Source organism: Sinocyclocheilus grahami, unplaced genomic scaffold, assembly GCF_001515645.1.
Source record: "Sinocyclocheilus grahami isolate Dianchi unplaced genomic scaffold, SAMN03320097.WGS_v1.1 scaffold517.1, whole genome shotgun sequence".
Lineage (NCBI taxonomy): Eukaryota > Metazoa > Chordata > Actinopteri > Cypriniformes > Cyprinidae > Sinocyclocheilus > Sinocyclocheilus grahami.
In genome coordinates, this window is record NW_015505696.1 from 651155 (window position 1) to 671994 (window position 20840).

The window sequence follows — 20840 nt, forward strand, 5'->3', positions numbered from 1 at the left end:
AGAGTTGAGCTCCAACCCTAATTAAACACACCTGAACCAGCTAATCAAGCTCTTATTAGGCATAGAAACTTCCAGCAGGTGTGTTGAGGCAAGTTGGAGCTAAACTCTGCAGGACACCGGCCCTCCAGGACCGAGTTTGGACAGCCCTGGTTAAAAACAACTGTGGCACAAACGACACACACACACACACACACACATATATATATATATATATGTGTGTGTGTGTGTGTGTGTATATCCATAAAAGTTACTGTAATTTAATTATGAGAATTAAATTTTTTTATATAATGTAATTACAAGTACTTAATTTTTGGAATTACGTAACTCTGCAGGACACCGGCCCTCCAGGACCGAGTTTGGACAGCCCTGGTTAAAAACAACTGTGGCACAAACGACACACACACACACACACATATATATGTGTGTGTGTGTGTGTGTGTGTATATCCATAAAAAGTTACTGTAATTTAATTATGAGAATTAAACATTTTTATATAATGTAATTACAAGTACTTAATTTTTGGAATTACGTAATCCAGATTACATGTATTTCCAGCTCTATTACAATTTATATACTATAGACAGTGTATACACACACAGACACACTCACACACACACACACATATATATATATATATATATATATATATATACACATACAATTTATTTTTTGTTTCGTTTTTGCATTACAGTTTGACAATTGCGGAATTGTCTCGAAGAAAAATTACTTAATGGTTCTAAAAAAAAAAGAAAAGACATAATTTTCTTCGAGCAAAAGTAATGTGACAAATGCAATGCAGTCTTTCTTTTCCGGTTTTCCAGGGTAAAATACGAGATGCCCTTAACAGGTTTTGTGCAATTCACCCTCATAGATGACTAATAATATAACTGATAATTTCCTTGTTGTCTAAATGCGGAATCAACCTGCATTTAATGAAGGCTGAATAATCTAGATTTACGAAACACAACATCATGATGCACAGTCACGGAAAGTGCTTGAGATCACACACCCTCACTCGCACCAGTCAATACTTTCTCCCAGTTTCAAAATGTTCTATGTACTTTTTACACAATTTTTATATGAGTCATGACTAAATTTCACAATCCAGTGAAGCAGGATAATGTGTGCATAATATGTGAATCTATGCATAATAAAAATATTTCAAACCATATCAACGACTCACCCAAACATTCTGGTTCTCTATTTAATCAATTAATACATACATTCTTACATCAAATCCACACTAACACAACACATGAAAAAATTACTATTGAATATAATGGCACACAATTAGTTTTGTATTTTAACATACTGGCCCGTGCATTTTGATTAATAAAACTTTTGCAATCAGCAAAATTATAAAATATTTGAAGTTCCTATTCAATATAGCAATGCTGTGGTGAGAATCCGGATTAAACTATGGACCCACATGACAACAATTAAATGTAATACAACATTAATCAACAGAATGGATTATGACAATCATTTTGTTTTAAGATTGTGATGTTAGGGTACTTTATAATGTAATATGACACCGAAAAGTGCTGTTTAACAAAACAGTAGTGAGATCAGCCAGATCTACATCCATTAACGTACAGTACAGACATCAGTACAGACATACAGTACAGACATCAGTACAGACATACAGTATAGACATCAGTACAGACATACAGTACAGACATCAGTACAGACATACAGTATAGACATCAGTACAGACATCAGTACAGACATACAGTACAGACATAAGTACAGACATACAGTACAGACATACAGTACAGACATCAGCACAGACATCAGTACAGACATACAGTACAGACATCAGTACAGACATACAGTATAGACATCAGTACAGACATCAGTACAGACATACAGTACAGACATAAGTACAGACATACAGTACAGACATACAGTACAGACATCAGCACAGACATACAGTACAGACATCAGTACAGACATACAGTACAGACATACAGTACAGACATCTACAGACATACAGTACAGACATCAGTACAGACATCATACAGTACATACAGTACAGACATCAGTACAGACATACAGTACAGACATCAGCACAGACATACAGTACAGACATACAGTACAGACATCAGCACAGACATCAGTACAGACATCAGTACAGACATCAGTACAGACATCAGTACAGACATACAGTACAGACATCAGTACAGACATCAGCACAGACATCAGCACAGGCAACACCACCAGGGACTGACTGCAGAATCTCACCAAAACACGCCCAGGTCATATTTCACCCCAATAAAGCAAAAGAAAACTAAAAAAACAGGGAATTAAAAATTGCACATAGAAAATTACATTTTGGCAGGTTTCATGATTTACAATTCTCATTAGCATGATGCAAAAAAGCGTATGTTTTAAAAATGTTAAGTATTTATTAGTGCTGTCAAACGATTAATCGAATCCAAAATAAAAGTTTTTGTTTACATAATACTTGTATGTGTGCTGTGTATATTTATTATGTATATATAAATACAAACACAAGCACGTATATATTTCAGAAAAATATGTTATGTTTATAAATATATTTATAATATAAATGGTAAAAATATAAATACAGACTAATATAATATTTTCTAAATATATACTGTATGTGTGTGTATTTATATATACATAATAAACGTACACAGAACACACATATATTATGCAAACAAAAACTTTTATTTTGTATGCGATTAATCGTTTGACAGCACTAATATTTACACATCATCACTTAGAGAAACTAAATAGCAAAGTCCTAAAAGGAAACATTTTCCTTATACAAAATGTAATGCTTTAGGGTGAAATGTGGCCTGAAATTGTTGTCGAGCGATTTAAAATCATGTTTTCTTGTTTTTCTTACATGATGGTTTAACAAAGATATCACGAAGTGTAAATCTCATTTACAGTGGAGCGAACAATCTAGACAACGTGCAAAGAAGTCATTCAGTGCAACCTGTAACATGTAAGGCAGCACAGTGTTAAAAACGCTCAAGGTTATATAGCTCTGATTTCTAAGTGTCATAAATAAAGGTAAAGTAATTAAACCCTTCAATACAACACAAAAAACTTTAAAGTGGTCTCTTATTTTCCTAGCTTCTATGGTTTAATGCAAGAGCTTAGACTGGTCAGTATCTCATTTGGTTTTTGGTTTGTTATAGTTACTTTTTAAGGGAGTAACGCAATATTGTAATGCGTTACTTTTAAAAGTAACTTTGGTGATAAACAAGTTAGGTCAGAAGTAATGTAAAAGTAGTCCGATTATAGTACCTAAAATGTGTAATGTAACAGATTACGTTACAAACTACAATTTTTGTCATGCATTTTGGAATCAGTAACGGATTACAATTTGTAAGTAATCGTTACTTTTAAAAGTATCACCTCTGAGTGTGTGTCTCTGCGGTGTTCACGCGCGGTGTTCTCAGTGCGATGGGAGTCTGTGAGGATGGACACACGGCAAATCCTGCGACTCTTGATCGGTTTATCGGGCTTGAACGGAGCGTGTGATGGTAAGTATGAGGGGGTTGTTTATTGCAGCAGTGTTTTGTTTACAGCCGGGTGTCGGTTCGGTTCGTTTAAGGTGTTTTAGTCGCTGAACGTTAGCCGTTTTTAATACAACAACAACATGGCGCTGGGATTTAACGACTAGCCCCATAAACTCTCTGCCTTTTCGCTGACTTGCTCTCAGTATGTCTGAAACATTAATGTACGGTGTGCTTGAAGTTATATTTTATATACGTGCTGTTTAAATAACAGTAATGAAGCAGGATGACCGTGTTTATGATAGAAACTCAAAGGGCTAGCATGCTAACAGGCTAACTCGGTTTAATATGAGGCTGTGAATTCGGTTAAAAGCTTCAGACCAACTAAAGTGATCAAATGCCCTGCGTTTAACCTTTTATAAGTCTGAATATGGTTTATTATGGTTTTCACATTTGACATTCATTTGGGTTTAGTTCTCTTTAAAAGCTGCTTTCATTGAGCTGTTGCACATTTGCTGTAGTATACTTCTCCTCGTTTTTGTGTACGTTTATCATTTTGTGTATTTGTTTTTGTGTCTAGGAAGTAATATGAGAGGCTTTATATTTTACATGAGCACCGCATCAGTTACAGTAAACAAATGCAGATTAGGGATATGCCGGGATCACATTTTCATGTTGCGATTAATTGCTAATGTTTTTATCACGGTATGCGGTATTATCACGATATTGAAATTGTTTAAAAAAAAATAAAGTGCTGTCATAATACAGTATAACAGGTTTAATAACTTTTTTCTTAAAACAAAAATAACTGAACATTTAAATGCAATAAAGCAATACAGAAACATGTATAAAGTCAAAAGTTGTACACAGATTAAAGAGCAAAATAAACCTTTACAATAAGACCTCATTAGTTAGCCTTAGTTAATGCATTAACATTCACAATAGCTACATTTGCTACAGAAGTTATTACTCTGTTAAAAAAATACAAGTCTTTGTTCATGTTAGCTCATTAAATAAATAACACAGTTGCAGCTTTCGATTTTAACAACGTGTTATTAAATATTGTAATTACCTAAGATTAATGAATGTTCAGAAGAATTTTTCATTGGCCGTTTATGTTAACTAATGAAGAATCAAAACACTTTCAAACTATATCTAAGGCATGTTGTAGTCCAGATTAAAATGTAAAAAAAAGTTTGGCAGCATACAGCGCTGTTGACCAGCTGATGGGAAAAGTATTCTTAAAATGAATTCAAAATTCGGAATAATTTGTAATTATACACGGTATTTAGAAGTGCCCACGATAACGATATCGTGCATATTCATTACCGTGATATATCGCATTACCGAATACCGGCACAAGTCTAATGCAGATTCAGTAAACAGAAAATGGGTTTATTTGGATCCTGGCGGACTGTTTTATTGAAACTTATTTATTTGAGTCTGAATATGATTTTTAACAGTCAGAAGAGCCTATATAAACACATCTGTATTGGCTGACCTGTTGCACATTAACACGGGTGTAAGTTCCTCCAAATGTTTACTGTTATTTTTGTTATTAATATTAGGTTTACGCGTTATATTTAGCTAAGCAGTAGAAAGGAGCTCTCAGTTCACTATAAGTACAGTGGAAAATCAAGTAAATGGATGCTCTCAGTATGAAATAACATGTTAATGTCAGGACAGAAGGAAGGTGTGTGGTCTGCAGATCGAAGTATAGGTCTGCAGCTTTCCTTTGAGTGATGATATGGTTTTGAGTAACAATAACCTCTGAGTGCAGGTTATGATAATGGCTGGGTGTTTTGTGGGTTAAATCTCAGTTCTTTGTGAAGAACGGACAAAATAAGGATATGACCGAAGAGTGACCCCATTTCTCTTATATATATGTCTGTCTGGCTCTTTCTCTCCGCATCATATAGAAATACAGCATGTCTTTGTTAGTGTTTGGTTTGATATGGGGGTAACTCATAGCCAAGGGGTTTTTCTTTGTTCCTGTGAAGGTTTCTTCTTAACCCGCTGTAAAAAGGCCCTTAATGTTTTCTGCATATTAAAGACTTGACAGGCTTGGACATGCACTCTAGTTTAAGAGCTCTGCATTTCCCCCCAAGGTTCAATAAAGTGCATCTATCTGTCTGTTGATTAATATGTCTATTTTCTGGGTTTCTTCTGCGAGGCGTATTTGGAGTTTCTCTGGCCTTCGGATGGAGATTTACTGCTGATCACAGAACCGTGCTTCACTGAAAGATACGCATGACAATCGCAGCTTCTGTCGAATCGCGATCTCGATTCCATTTCGATGTATCGTGCAGCCCTAGTGTGACCTTTAGCTTTGTGGAATTATGCTACATAAAACATCTGCACGAAACGGAAACAGCAGACGGGCTGAATGAGGCGCAGATTCACTCTCTGACAGCAGGTGGCGCTTACGGAGCAGCAGCGATACAGCGTTTCCTTTGTTACCGCTTTAAACAAAGCAGCACTGCACTTAACAGTACTTTAATATGCATTATATGGAGGTAAGATGAAAAGAAAATACCATCTAAACCAGAGGTTCTCAACTCTGGCCCTCGAGATCCACTTTCTCCTGCAGAGTTTAGCTCCAACCTTGATCAAATTCACCGGTCTGTAACTTTCTAGCAAATCTGAAGATGTTGATTAGCTTGTTCAGGTGTGTTTGATTAGGGTTGGAGCTAAACTCTGCAGGAAAATGGACCTCGAGGGCCAGAGTTGAGAACCACTGATCTAAACTTTCCTGAAGACTGTCAGTTCCCCTCAGAGATACATTCATATAAACCTGTGTTTCTTACCATTTCTTCATAATTAATTTGCTAGCAATTTCTGAGTGAAAACTGTTTCTAAACCAAACTTATTCCGTGTACTGTTGCTCACCCAGTTTTGCAACAGCATGGATAACATTAGTAATCCTCAGATAGCAGCTAATGCTTTTTCCACCTTGACTTACAACAGAGTAAACAGAGATTGTGTGTCATATTTAATGAGAGCAGTGAAAAGCTTATCTGAACACACGACTGAAGCGTGAGAGGGATTACACCGCTTCAGATACAAAACATTAATGAGCAAATCTCAAAAATGCAGGGTACAGAATTATTTTTGCCTCATCTGCCAATGGCAGTGAATTGATTAATGTAAATATGTATAATGCAATTAGCATTTTATTGAATAAGCTGTGTATTTGTAAAATGTAACTATTTAGTTTTATCCTTGTTTTGTGGTGTACAATACAGGTCATTGTGTCATGCGCAGCATCTAATCTAACCTCCTAAAGCTAAGAAAACCCCTAGTTATAATTTTAAATCAAAATGTAAGTTTCTTTGTTGCAGCCAGTTTTTGTTAATATTTAGAATTAGATTTTATTTTTATATTTTCAGTTTTTTTTAAGGTAGTTTTAGTAATTATTTTAATTAAGGTTGTTTTAGTAATTTTGTTGCATGTTTTTAATTTCTATTTTTATTAGTTAATTTCATGTCTATTAGGGCTGCACGATTATGACAAAAATCATAATTGTCAATTATTCCCTTAAAATTGTAATTGCAATTATTACGATTATCAATTTATATTTAATGCTGTTACCATTGTTTGAAGCAACTGCATGCCATATTTTTATATGAAAATCAACAAGCTGAAAACACTCAAATGTCAACAATATATTGGTTTGGTTTCTTCTTTAAATAAAAATAAAAGGCAAAATGTGCATGATTTTATAATGTTTTCCTAAAACTAAAATGAAAACAATGGGGAAAAACCCATAAGATAACCTGCAGAAAGAAAAAAATTAAGCATGCTGAATAATGCAAGTGGACTTTTTAATGTAATTGTGCCTTTGAATTATTACGTAATTGTGGCATATGTAATTGTAATCACGCTTTGATTAATTGTGCAGCCCTAATGTCTATATAGTTTTTAATTTTTTAATTGTAGTTAGTACTTCAGCTTGAAATAAATGAAAATTAGAAATGTTTCCTTGGCAATTAGCTGAAATAAAATATAAAAATTTTTTTTTCATTTCAGTTCAGTTAATGTTTATTTTATTACACATAATAAAAATGCTTTTTAGTGGTTTTGCTCAACTATCTGCTGACCATTATTTTCACATAGCGTTTTAAACCACACATTATCTTGTAGCCCCTAATAAAATCACTGACAAGTAACAAGTTTTGTTTACTCAAACTCACTTTTGTCACATGTTGAGGTTTAATTTTAGGCCCTCCATGTATGTAATAAATATTTTTAATGTCTTAAAGACACATTTGACATTTTATTTTTAAATGTATACGGTTCCTAACATCATATTATTGTAATCTTACCAAATGTCTTGTAAAATACCCTTTAAAAGAGTTAAGTTTTCCGTTGTACCTTCAGTTAATTAGATGATTTTGTTAATGATTATTTTAGTCGTAGTTGTATTTTACACAGAAGTTTAACAGTTTGTACTCTTCACAGTTGAGAGATTTCAGCTTTTTTCTCAGTGTGTGTTGGATTGAGACTCAGGTGTATAAATTACGCCAAATAAGTAAGTGTTAGTCAGTTCGAAACTGTCATTGGCAGAAGCAGGAAGATGTGGTTTGCGTCTGAAAGTCATTCGAGTTTCAGTGTCTTACGTTATAAAAAGCAAATCTGTCATCACTGATAGCTCACCATTGCCACAGTCACCTGTCAGATCTCAGACTAGTAATTAATTCACATGTGATATTTGTAAATAAAATAATTCAGTTCTACAAGGAAAATAAAGTTGCTTGTTGTTTTGCAGTAGGATAAAAATAAGCAAAGAATGTCCGTGAACTTGAATGCTTGTGACATTACAGTACATCGGGCACTTCCAGTATAGACAACTTTTTCTTTTTTTTTTTTAATTATTTTAATGAGAACAACAAATCTTTTGTTGTTGACAACAAAATAATTTTTGCTTTGCATCACTCTAACCTGACTGAGTTGTTTTTGCATAGAGGACATTATCTTCAGCTCACCAGCCAAAGCCATTAGCTGGTTGTAGATGAGCAGGTTTAAAGGCTAGAGCAGAGCCAGTTTGACTGGTCCAGAACCGCCTTTCTTTGGTGGAAATGTCTGCAACTGGGCTAGATTTTTTTCTATCATTAAAACACTTAGTAAGAGTGATTCTCAGGGAGGTTACTACAGAGAAAACCACTTTTCTCTATAAATAAGTAGTATTACTGCATGTCCATTTACTTGAGACCACCTGCATGTTTCATAGCTCTATGTTCTTTAGATAGAAAAGGCAACATTTCTTGGTTAATCAAACACTGCTTGGCTGCACCAAAATCCCAATAGTAAAATGTGATGGAAGAGTTTGTTTAGGCCAGTGTTACTGTCTCAGGACTTGGGCAGCATTGCAGGCATTGAGACCAGTTAATTCACTGTTGCTCAATTGAAAATTTATACGATGCATTATGCAGTGGTGCAATTTATGTACAATATTTTTCCCTCCAGAATATTACATTTTTTGTGGCATAAAAACTGATTTATTGTCAGCTGAACATTGTCAACCAGAACTAGGCTGACAACATGTACAACATGCACCAGTCACCAATGGTGTGAAGTGTGAACGGCTTTAGACTCCATGTTTGTATCTCAATCATACCTTTTTAATGCTTTGCAATCATACAGTGAGCTGAAAGGAGTACATTGTGAAATGTTATAGCCGTTGAGTTTTTGAGTTAAAAGCATGAGCTTAGTTTAGATTTTTGCCACGCTAAAACCGTCATATGACGGCATATGATATTTGTGTCTGGTATAGTTTAGAAACAGCGTGACTTCTCTTGCTTTTCATGGAGCTGTGTGTAGTTTGTTGACAGTGTAACCACATTGTTAATCTAGAATCATTTTTTGAATCAATCATCTGTAACTTTACATGAATGCGAGTGCATATTCATTCCCTGGTTCCTGCGTGTCTAATGTTCTGTCCCGAGCTGTTTGTGACTGCATTCAGACAGACCTACGAGTCTCGCTGTGTTTTGCACGTGTGGGTGTTTGCTCGAAAATTATTTAACTGTCCTTTGAATACAAAATGAAGACTCATACTTACGGCTGGGCAATATGGCCAAAACAATTATCACGATAAAAATGATTGTATCCATCGATATCGATAATTATCACTGTACATTTCAGATCTTTATTTCTTTCAAGTTTAAAGGCAGGGTTTTGCTCCCATTTGTGTCTGGTATAGTTTAGAAACAGCGTGACTTCTCTTGCTTTTCATGGAGCTGTGTGTAGTTTGTTGACAGTGTAACCACATTGTTAATCTAGAATCATTTTTTGAATCAATCATCTGTAACTTTACATGAATGCGAGTGCATATTCATTCCCTGGTTCCTGCGTGTCTAATGTTCTGTCCCGAGCTGTTTGTGACTGCATTCAGACAGACCTACGAGTCTCGCTGTGTTTTGCACGTGTGGGTGTTTGCTCGAAAATTATTTAACTGTCCTTTGAATACAAAATGAAGACTCATACTTACGGCTGGGCAATATGGCCAAAACAATTATCACGATAAAAATGATTGTATCCATCGATATCGATAATTATCACTGTACATTTCAGATCTTTATTTCTTTCAAGTTTAAAGGCAGGTTTTTGCTCCTAAGTGAAAGTTGTAGAAACCAAACCATTTAACTGTGGTGTTGAACTACACTTTAAGGTCAGAACATGACAAACGCTTCACGTTTTTTGAATTCTTTACACTTTTCCAGTCATTTTTCCTTAACAAAATAAATATCTTAATGGAAAAATTATTGTCTTAGTTTCTGCATTTTCTAATGAGTGAGACTGTTTCACATCATGAAACGGGATTGTGTTGGCTGACTTTGATGCGTATCTTCAGCACAGTTTCCAGTGCAGGCTGCAATATTATATATATATGTCTCTTAGAAATGCACATTATATTCTGTTACTCCTTTAGTACATTTAATACATGTCTACATTAAAAATATAATAATATTCAATGATGGTGATTTGTAGATTGAAAAGTTCTCCTGTTTGTCAGCACTGTTTCATCTGGCTTTAAACTAGTTTAAATCAGTGAATTATTTGTGTTCTTCGCTGAATTCAAGTGCTTCACACTGGCTCTCATGGCAATGTTTAGTGGTCATATGATCAGCGAGTAACGCATCTGCTGTAGTGAGCTTGAGCCGAGCGGATAAATGCTCCGTGTGGTGCGCTTCAAATGAGTAGCGCTGTTTCCTTCCACTTTTGGCGCATAAACATTATATCAAACTCATGTTATCGTTTTATAGAGAAATTATGTCGCGATAATTATTGTTATCGTTTAATCACCCAGCCCTACTTACACTATTAAAAGCCTTGTGAGTTTGCATGGGTCGACACAAAACCTCTATCAGACCCTTTTGGGGAACGATACTGTTCGCAAGAATCAGACAAATCCAAGTTCACTACCTCTAAAATTCCTAATTATTCCCCCAAGGGCCGTATGGTTAAAGAACAGCTAGAAATTAGACTGGCTAATATTCCCATCTGGATTTGAATGTTTCCTGTTATTAACCTGTCGAGTCCCGATGTTGTTTTCCATATTGCCAAATGCTATTGCATCATATTTAATAGCAATTAGAGCAAAAGCTGTACTATGAGGACCAAGGACTTATTTATTCATTGCAGATCATTTAATTTAAGAAACCATTAACAAACACATTTTATATTCTACTGTGTAGAGAAGGTCCCAAGACCTGCCTTCATGACTTTAAATTACTAACACTGAGGTAACGGAGACATAGTGTCTAATATTTACTAAACATGTTGTTTATGGGTGTTTTGTTGTTGTTTGTTTGTTAAATAATATGAGATGTGGTATATAAAACCTTTCAAACAGCAGGATGCTAGATTGTTTTCACATGACTTCACTATGGTGCATGTTTAATTCAGCATGCGACGTCTAGTCTAGAAAATAAAAAGGTTCATTGTTAATCTAATTTTGGCTACCATGAAAAATTATATTAAGGGGAGGAAAATATAAAGATGTTTCATGTTGTCTTATACTGCATTCCAACAAGGAAACAAATTTGGGACTTTATTTTATCAATCAGGAAATGATCGGACCCGACCCGACCGGAGTGCTTTCCATACCACCATGATCACTAGGGCTGGGTAAAAAAAATATCGATATCTCGATTATAATCGATTCTCATTTTTACGAAACGATATCGATTCTTAAATCCCGAAAATCGACTAGAAAATTAGATATAACGGCTTGTAAACAATGTCACGTAACGCCACATTTACCTCCGAAAAAAACACATTCAGTGACCGTAAACTCATTAGTCAGCTAGAAAAATGGAGAGGAGCATTTTGCTAAATATATGCACCGTATAATATATTTATAACTTTTACTGTTCTTCAATGTTTTTTTGTTTTTTTATGGCAGCCACCATTTAAATGTTTATATTTATTAAAAAAAAATGAATTGAAGTAGAAATATTATGTAATTGTAATTTTTATTATAAAAACTTCATTAAGTGTAATTTAAGCAGTTGTATCGCCAAAAAAATCAGACGTGCTGACTCACATTTCAAATGGTTTTTAACGGTCGTTTGATCGTTTGTCCAGTGTAGGCAGACTTTATCTGTTGTAGACACGGTGCTACTCACCTACTGGGAAGAAGCAACGCAACCTCGGCGTCCGATCGCAGGCCTCCGCTCCTTGAGTTCTCTCCAGCGCTGGAAATCTGATCCGATATTTACGCGAGTCCTACCTGATCCGATATTTACACGAGTCCTACTTCTTGCCTTATCGTTCCGCAGACGTTTTCCTCTTTTGTTTTTTGTCCGCCATCTCTATCTTTCAGTCGCTCGGCTCGGCTAATGTCCGTCCCGTGCACTGAACTCTCTCTCCTCCACATCACGAGAAGACACGCCCGTTACTGCTGATTGGCTGCAAGTTTGTTTTGCGATTCGGCCCGAATCAGTTTTCTAAAGTGTTTTTGAAAAATCACTTACTCTGCCTTTAAGTGATTTTTTTTTTCCTTCAGAAAATTTTGCATGTGTACCAGATATATATCCAAAATAATCAATAATGAATCGCATCAACTTGGGAATCGGATCGAATCGAATCGCAAGCTTGTGAATGAGAATCGAATCGAATCGTGAAATTTGTGTCAAAACCTAGCCCTAATGATCACCCTCAGAAACATATTGTCTTGCAAGCCGATAATGAAAGTTGTTTTAGAGGCATTCAGATGAGATTATAGAGAAGATTTTATTAAAAATATAAAAGTAATCAATTGTGTCCATTGTTTATAAATGGTACATAATATAATTATAATTTATGCAGTTGTAATCTATATAAAAATGACATTCTAAAACAAAATAAATGTGATGCTGCTTGGTGCACACAGTATATGACTCTGTGACTGATCTCTGTCACCCCCTGCTGTTGAAAAGACACAATTGCTGCTCCATCCACATCAATTCAATGGCCCGTCATCAATTATTTCTTACGTAATGTATATTATAGTGTTAATGTATACATGTAACATATATTTTTGATTCTCTCTGCAGCTCTTTTCTGTAACTGCACCGCACCACAGTGTGAGAAGGATGGGTATAAGTGCGAGACCAACGGGGCGTGTGTGGCCTCCACCTCCATCATTAAAGGACAGGAGCAGCATGTGCGGCTCTGCATCCAGAAAGAGGACCTGGTTCCTCCGGGCCAGCCGTTCTACTGCCTCAGCGCCGAGGGACTGATGAACACACACTGTTGCTACTCTGATTACTGCAACAGCATCGACCTCAGACTACCAACCGGTGAGCATCAGTATTTTAATCAATAGCAAAAACAATTAGTGAATTCCAGATGAGGAACTAATGCAGCGTGTTCTCTGTCAGTGACAAACGGCCCGGGTTCAGGGCAGGACTGGGGGCCGGTGGGGCTCACTGCAGTAGTGATGGGTCCGGTCTTTGTGCTGTGTGTGCTGGTTCTGCTGGGTCTCTTCCTCTTCCAGCACCACCAGCGGGCCTACGGTCACCGGCAGAGACTGGAGGTAGAGGATCCCAGCACTGAACACATGTTTCTGGCGAAGGACAAGACCTTACAGGACCTCATCTACGACCTCTCCACCTCGGGATCAGGGTCAGGTTAGTATCGCAGGAGAAAGTGTGCTAGATGGTTTGTTTATGCACGCATACAATAGTGTTATTTTAGTATTGTTTATGTACAATTATTTTTGTGTATATATATATATATATAATTTTTTTTATTTTTTTTCAGTTTTGAAGTTTAATTTGAGTTCAGTTTTTTTTAATGTATTTATGCTTTTTTGTTGTTTTAATATATATATTTTTTTTGTTCGTTAATTTTTTTTTTCTTCCAGTTAGTCATTTCCAGCGGGCCTACGGTCACCGGCAGAGACTGGAGGTAGAGGATCCCAGCACTGAACACATGTTTCTGGCGAAGGACAAGACCTTACAGGACCTCATCTACGACCTCTCCACCTCGGGATCAGGGTCAGGGTGCTGCAGGAGATCATCGGTAAAGGCCGCTTTGGGGAGGTGTGGAGGGGGAAGTGGAGAGGAGGAGACGTCGCTGTGAAGATCTTCTCCTCTCGTGAGGAGCGCTCCTGGTTTCGTGAAGCTGAAATCTACCAGACCATCATGCTCCGCCACGAGAACATCCTGGGATTCATTGCTGCCGACAACAAAGGTAACCTAATGTGCTTTGCACTGTACTGAGCAGTTTTATACAGTAGTATGCATAGTGTTGTCATCTAGGTTTAATAATGTTTAATTCTCTGTCACAGATAATGGCACATGGACTCAGTTGTGGTTGGTGTCAGACTATCATGAGAATGGATCCCTGTTCGACTATCTGAACCGATATTCAGTCACCATCGAGGGCATGATTAAACTAGCGCTGTCGGCTGCCAGCGGCCTGGCGCATCTGCACATGGAGATACTGGGCACTCAGGGTGAGTTTGTCCGTGTTATTCGATTTTTGTAAAATGGAATACTCCAAGTCAGATACACAAATTGTTATGTTTTGTTGACAGTAATGTGAACTAATCTTAATAAAAAATAAAAAAAAGGTTATTGGTTTGTATGTAAACCGGTAAAACAGGTCATTTTCGTCAGTAAGCTGATTTTTGGTATTTATCAGCATTCCTAAAGTGAATTGCCAGAAAAGTTAACTGAACACTCACAGTCGATTCCAGGAGAGTCTGACGTTAATGACTCTAATAAACACCGACATGGAGAGCACACAAATATTGGGTCGATAAACAATTTTTAATCAATACTTTTCAGAACAGATCGAATATTTTTAAAATAAAAGATTCCCTTGACTCCATCTGGAATGCATTCTGGGCTGGTCATATTTTTGAAGGATACGTGCAATGGTGACTTAAGACAGCCCACTGTTTGAAACAGTCGTGATGCCTAAAAATATTGTGTATGTGTGCGCTCATGAGGGTGTGGAACACTTTTCTTCTGTGGTCAGAGAGTTTATACCAGATGTGTGTGTAGCTGTAATGGTTTTGTTTTGGTCGGCAGGGAAGCCTGGCATCGCTCACCGTGACCTGAAGTCCAAGAACATCCTGGTGAAGAAAAACTGCACGTGTGCGATCGCTGATCTCGGCCTGGCGGTTCGTCACGAGTCTGTCTCCGACACCATCGATATCGCCCCCAACCAGCGTGTCGGCACTAAGAGGTACAGAGTACATTACTGACAGACCTAACAGCCAGGAAAAACACACATACAAACATAGACGTTACAATAATCTGATCTAAAACATCTGCTCATGTGGTCAGTGGTTTGTGTTTTCAAATATATGTTCTTTCAGTGATCCTGTGTGTGTGTGTGTTTCAGGTACATGGCACCTGAGGTTCTGGAAGAGACTATTAACATGCGTCACTTCGACTCGTTTAAATGCGCTGACATCTACGCTCTGGGACTCGTGTACTGGGAAATCGCTCGCCGCTGCAATGCTGGAGGTGCTGAAATAAATTGAAACCATGTTTCAAAAGGAATATTGAACAGAAAAGCACTTGAAGGTCTTCAAGTTAAAAGTTCAACTGAGAATAATTTTTGTTCTTATTTATGTTTTGTTTGCATTCAGGTATTCATGAAGAGTACCAGCTGCCCTACTATGACCTGGTGCCCTCTGACCCATCCATAGAGGAGATGAGGAAAGTGGTGTGTGATCAGAGGTTACGACCCAACATCCCCAACTGGTGGCAGAGCTATGAGGTGAGCGAGAGAGATCCTCTACAGCTGCTATACTGGACTTCTCTTCATTTTCATTTTTATCTGAAGTCCACTTAAAATAACCTGGTATATCTTTGCAAATATGGTGATTTCTGAACTGCCTGCTTTTGCTCTTTTATTTATATGTTCTTTTCAGATTAGGAAGGGAGTGTTGAGTTCTGAAAGATTAGATTTAAAAAAAAAAATTCTAATTTTTGGTGTTCCGTAAAAGACTTCAGTAAAATAAGTGCTTAAAACTTCAGAAAGTGTTGTTTGTCCACTTCATGAATAATTCATATTAATAATTAAAATATTAAATGAGCAATTTTATTTTTGCATTTTCTATTTTTACTAGCAATAAACAATTTTTTTTTTACATATTTATATTATATATAAAATATGTAGTTTAACTATTTAAATTTGTATATGTGTGTGTTATTAATAGTAAATATATAATTTTTACATTATATATATATATATATATACTATGTCATACCCGTGTTATTATACAAATTTGTGTCCTCATAAACCATATATATATATATATATATATATATACACACACACACAATTATTATTATTAATAACTTGTATTTTTGTGTCTTGTATATTTTTATATTTCCATGTCAATTAAAGAAATATTAGTTTGATCTTTTTTTTGGTGTGTAAAGTACAGGCTTTTTTTAAAGTTTGTTTTTCATAGCTAAACCGGTTTCTTGCCTCTCACTATAGCATTAAATGCACATTTTATTATAAATATAATATTTATAAATCTATATGATAGTTGTATATGTAAATGAAATGTGCATATGTAAATACATACATATACTGTGTATATATATATATATATATATATATATATCAACTTATATATTGTATTTGTATATCAAATAAATGTTTTTTTATATTTTTTCCTAAATAACTTAGTAACAGGATACAGGGATGAGTTTGACAACATTTCTTGATTTAGAAAATTTGATCAAACTTAATTGACATAAAATTATTGCTGCTTTGTCACTTAACAGTCATTTTATTTTGTTTGTGCAATTAGTGACTTAAAGGATCGTGACACCCTATTTGTCAGAAGTGCTACATTATTACATTAAAACAAAAAGCCTGTTGGCTCTGATATGAACTCGCATGGTAAATTGGCTCTTGTTCCCGCAGGCGTTGCGTGTGATGGGGAAGATCATGCGGGAGTGCTGGTACGCTAGCGGCGCTGCGCGACTGACGGCTCTCCGCATCAAGAAAACCCTGTCTCAGCTCAGCGTGGACGAAGACATGAAAATCTGAGCGAAACACTACCTTCTGCCAGAAACACTCCGAGCAAAGAGAACGTGTACAGACATGCGACCACTCGAAACTATCCTGCCAGTTCTAAAGTATTTCCGTCCACTGAATCGGGACGGGGCCTACCTCACCCCACCGCCAAAACTACTGAACCTACGGTACCCAACAGCCCTCTGCGCTCTCCTCCTCCTCCTCTCTACATCTACTACCGCCCAGCTCGCCAATCAAAATGCACATGTGACTTTATTGATTCTGTTCAAATCAGTTTCGCCCCAAAGATCATTTTTCCAACCAGCTCCGCTCATATGTAACCAGTTTTGACTGGCTTGGTGCATTCATTTAGATCAGTCTAGCAGACTACCTCGGTTAACTAAGTAGGTGGAATACACAAACTCCAGTTCAGAGGCGATAACAGGCAGGTTAAGCTGGAAAAGTCACGCGGTGATTTGGTGCAAGATGGCACTGCTAGCGACCGACACGATCAGCTGATTCCTTTCATTACCACGTCAAAGCTGTTAGCAAAACAACCTTATTTGCACTTTATCCCAGAGGTTTTGTGAGCGTGACGTGGATTCATCTTGGTTTTGGAATCACACACTGGCACACGCGTCTATTCCTACTACTGAACGGTACGGAGATATCTATTTATTTTAGCTTGTAGATCCTTCATATTGTCCTTATTTTTTTATCACCGTTAGATGTCCTCCTCTCCTCCATGGGCAAACAAAGCTACTGTACATAGTATATTTTTTAAAAGTATGGAAATGTAAATAGCTTACCCTTTTTTTTTAAATTTCCAAGCCCTTCAACTAAGCTAAAGGTTTAATCGTGTTTTGACATCCAGGAACATCAGAGATGTGAAGCTGTACGGGTTAGCGGTGGTGAAATTACAGGCTTTTGTTAAATTTAGTTTTTATAGTTAAACCTGTTTGTTGCTTTTGACTGTAGCATTAAATGACACTAAAAGGATGCACATTTTATTAGCTGAGGAGTGTTTGGGATTGTTTTGTATGGACTTTAAGATCTTGTTTTTAAGGAATAATTCATGCAAACATAAGAATACTCATTTATTTTTAATGTAAAACACAGAAGGAGATATTGAGAAGAATGTGCAAGCTGCACTCAAAATTGTTTTGAAAACTCCCCATAAAGGATCAGTATGACTTTATGCCATGTTCAGAGTCATCTGAATTCATATGAACTACATCTATGATACTTTTTAGTCATTTTTTTTTTTAGCTTGATGCACAGAATTCATGCAATTTAATTGTAAATCAAAAGGTTGCATGAACTTGTCCAATGCTAGAAAGAAAGTAATGCAGGTTTGAAGCAGCCTGAGGGTGAATAATGACAGGATTTTAGGATTTTTGCATGTGAAGGGAAGTTGCGTCGTGATTCTAGGAAATCGATCTGTTTCTTCTTCATGCACTGGGTCTGTAATGAGAAGAACGACTTGAAAATATAACTTGACTTGAAAAGTTTGGCGTCGAAGCGCACCGCTTTACTCCTGTTACACTGTATTTATGACTCCTGACAGACATTACGTCTCTCTCATACTCCATGGATAAATACTACTGCCCTTCTGTCCCTCTCCGCTTAATATGCAAGATGTAAATATAGTTTCTATAATGTATGACCTTTTTTATTAATCCGATTTAATTCAGTAGACAGTTGTGTGGTTTTGTTTTTTAATGTGTTTTCATTCAGGTTTATTTGTATAGCGCTTTTAACAGTAGGTTTTGAAGCAGCTGTACAGGGGTTTTAGTCTGTGCTCTTTTATTTGATTTTTGATTTGATGTCTAGAGTCTGTGTTTTGACAATCTGAATAAGTACCGTTATTCTCCTTCGTCCATTTGCAACAATTCAGTCACCTTACACTATTAAAATGTCCAGAAAAAGCCAAAAGTGATTGCATATTAGTTGGAAGAACATGTTAATGCTTTCATCTATTTTCATGTTATTTAGATCCAGAATGACAAGCTATCATGTGAAATGTTTGTAACACTGGATTGACACTACTGAGAAATATAAGACGACACTGGCACGTCGGCTGCTGATTGAGAAATCTGTCCGTATCTTATGGGAAATCTTCTTGAATTGGGAATGAGGTCTGGTTTGATCTGTATTTGTTTCTACTGTTGAGTTCAGTTTGTACACACGTTTCTAGTTTCCAGAAAGCGTGTTGTTGCTGGCAGGATTTGGGCTTCATAAACATCTGCTCCCTCTCATCCACTTGCTGAAGTGAGACGTCTGTCGCCTGGCTGATTATAACAGCTAAACGGTGGCGACAGTGTGATTTACAGCTGTGCAAACAGTCTTAGTCCCGGTTTAGCTTAAGGAAGTTTCCTCGATCTTCTGACCTCACAGCAGACCCGTGTAATCTGAGTGTGTTTCCCAAATCTACATGGAGAGACTTTTCAGGAATTTCAGCTTCCAATCATGTACATGGGTGATTATTAAATGGTAATAAATACAGGTTTTCCTACATTTGTCATGGGCTCTTTTTTTCTTCAGAACATTATGTAAATATGGCAAGTGTTCAAACAATAGTAAACAAGCAGTATGTTGTCATACATGACTTTTACACAAGACGTTTGCTTAGATGTTTATTAAAAACTGGTTGAAAAGTTTATCAGATAGCTGATAATGCAAAACTAGTTCACTGGGAAATTAGAAATATAAATGTTTAGAGCCAAAGAACTTAATACAGCCAAATCACAGACTTCAAATAATAGAACCTGATGTTAAAATAAAAGTCAAAATGTTCTCCAATTCAAGTTTCAAAATGTAAAAATCCCATTTATTTTTGCCTTTTAAAGACAATTGTTTAAATCATTACAGATTTCAGAAGCTCTACAAATGGAAAATGATTATATTGGTTAACACGCTGTTAATTTATGACACATTCTTAGACATGGATGTATGATTCTAAAAAAGCTTTTTTTTAGATGCCACAAAATATTAGAAGAGGAGTGTAGTTTTAACAGTGTCACACATTTAATTGTGTGATCTTGACAAGGTTCGCCAAAGGGTTTTTTTAAAAACAAGGCAATAAAGCAAAAGTAAATTTGGCACATTAAACTGATCGAAAGTGGAAGTAAAACATTTGTTACAAAAGATTTATATTTCAACTAAACTGTTATTTTCAACTCTATTCATCAAAGAATCTGAAAAAAATGTATCACGGTTTCCACAAAAGTTCTGTTTACCTCCAACATAAGAACTGCAACACAACTGATAAACTTTTTTAAAAAGTATGTTTTATTTTGCTTGTGCCTTGAATAAAACATCTTTGACATGAGAGAAATAGAGAAAACAGTTCAGGTGTATTTACATATGCATAATGTCTGGCATAAAAATGAATACAGAGAGAAAAATACCAGCAAAATATATTACAATAAAATGATGGAATGTTCTTTTCTCCAAGCAAAACGAGAAGAGTGCGAGTCATCCAGAGCCAATCTCCTGTTTCTCAAGTTGGGTTACAAAAGTTTCATCCTACGGTACATTTTAGCTAATTGTGGAAGCACATTTAACTTAAATGATATGACAATTTACCCATAATGCAAGCTGACAGGAGAACAGTGGCTGTCTGATGTTACATCTAGAAAAACACACTGCTTCCTCGTCACACGTCAAAACACTGATAAAAGCCATTGAGATCATGGGGCTAAAAACAACTGAAGCAGAATAAAATCAGTAGCAACATGTTAAGAGCAAGTGGAAGTAAAACACACAATAAACATTGTCTGTCCAGTCCAAAACAACCAGGGAATATCAAGATTCAAATCAAAATGTGTTATGATATACTAAATATATTTGATGATAATGTTATGG

At 36.2% G+C, this 20840-nt stretch overlaps 2 protein-coding genes across 2 annotated transcripts in view; one reads left to right on the forward strand and one right to left on the reverse strand.

Annotated features, from left to right (window-relative positions):
• LOC107554861 (protein-glutamine gamma-glutamyltransferase 5-like) overlaps positions 1-2263 on the reverse strand; it is a 12474-nt gene extending 10211 nt beyond the window's left edge. Inside the window, exon 1 of the mRNA XM_016237499.1 lies at positions 2185-2263. Within this exon, the coding sequence (XP_016092985.1) occupies positions 2185-2263 (79 nt within the window). The remainder of the gene's footprint in view (positions 1-2184) is intronic.
• A 1137-nt stretch (positions 2264-3400) lies between these two features.
• LOC107554883 (activin receptor type-1B-like) lies at positions 3401-19482 on the forward strand. Its single transcript, XM_016237523.1, has 9 exons — positions 3401-3521; positions 13034-13279; positions 13361-13609; positions 13944-14174; positions 14272-14439; positions 15020-15176; positions 15336-15460; positions 15586-15716; positions 16881-19482. Exons 1-9 carry the CDS (start codon positions 3458-3460, stop codon positions 17004-17006), a joined length of 1497 nt encoding a protein of 498 aa, XP_016093009.1. The 5' UTR covers positions 3401-3457; the 3' UTR covers positions 17007-19482.
• Positions 19483-20840: the final 1358 nt, after the last annotated feature.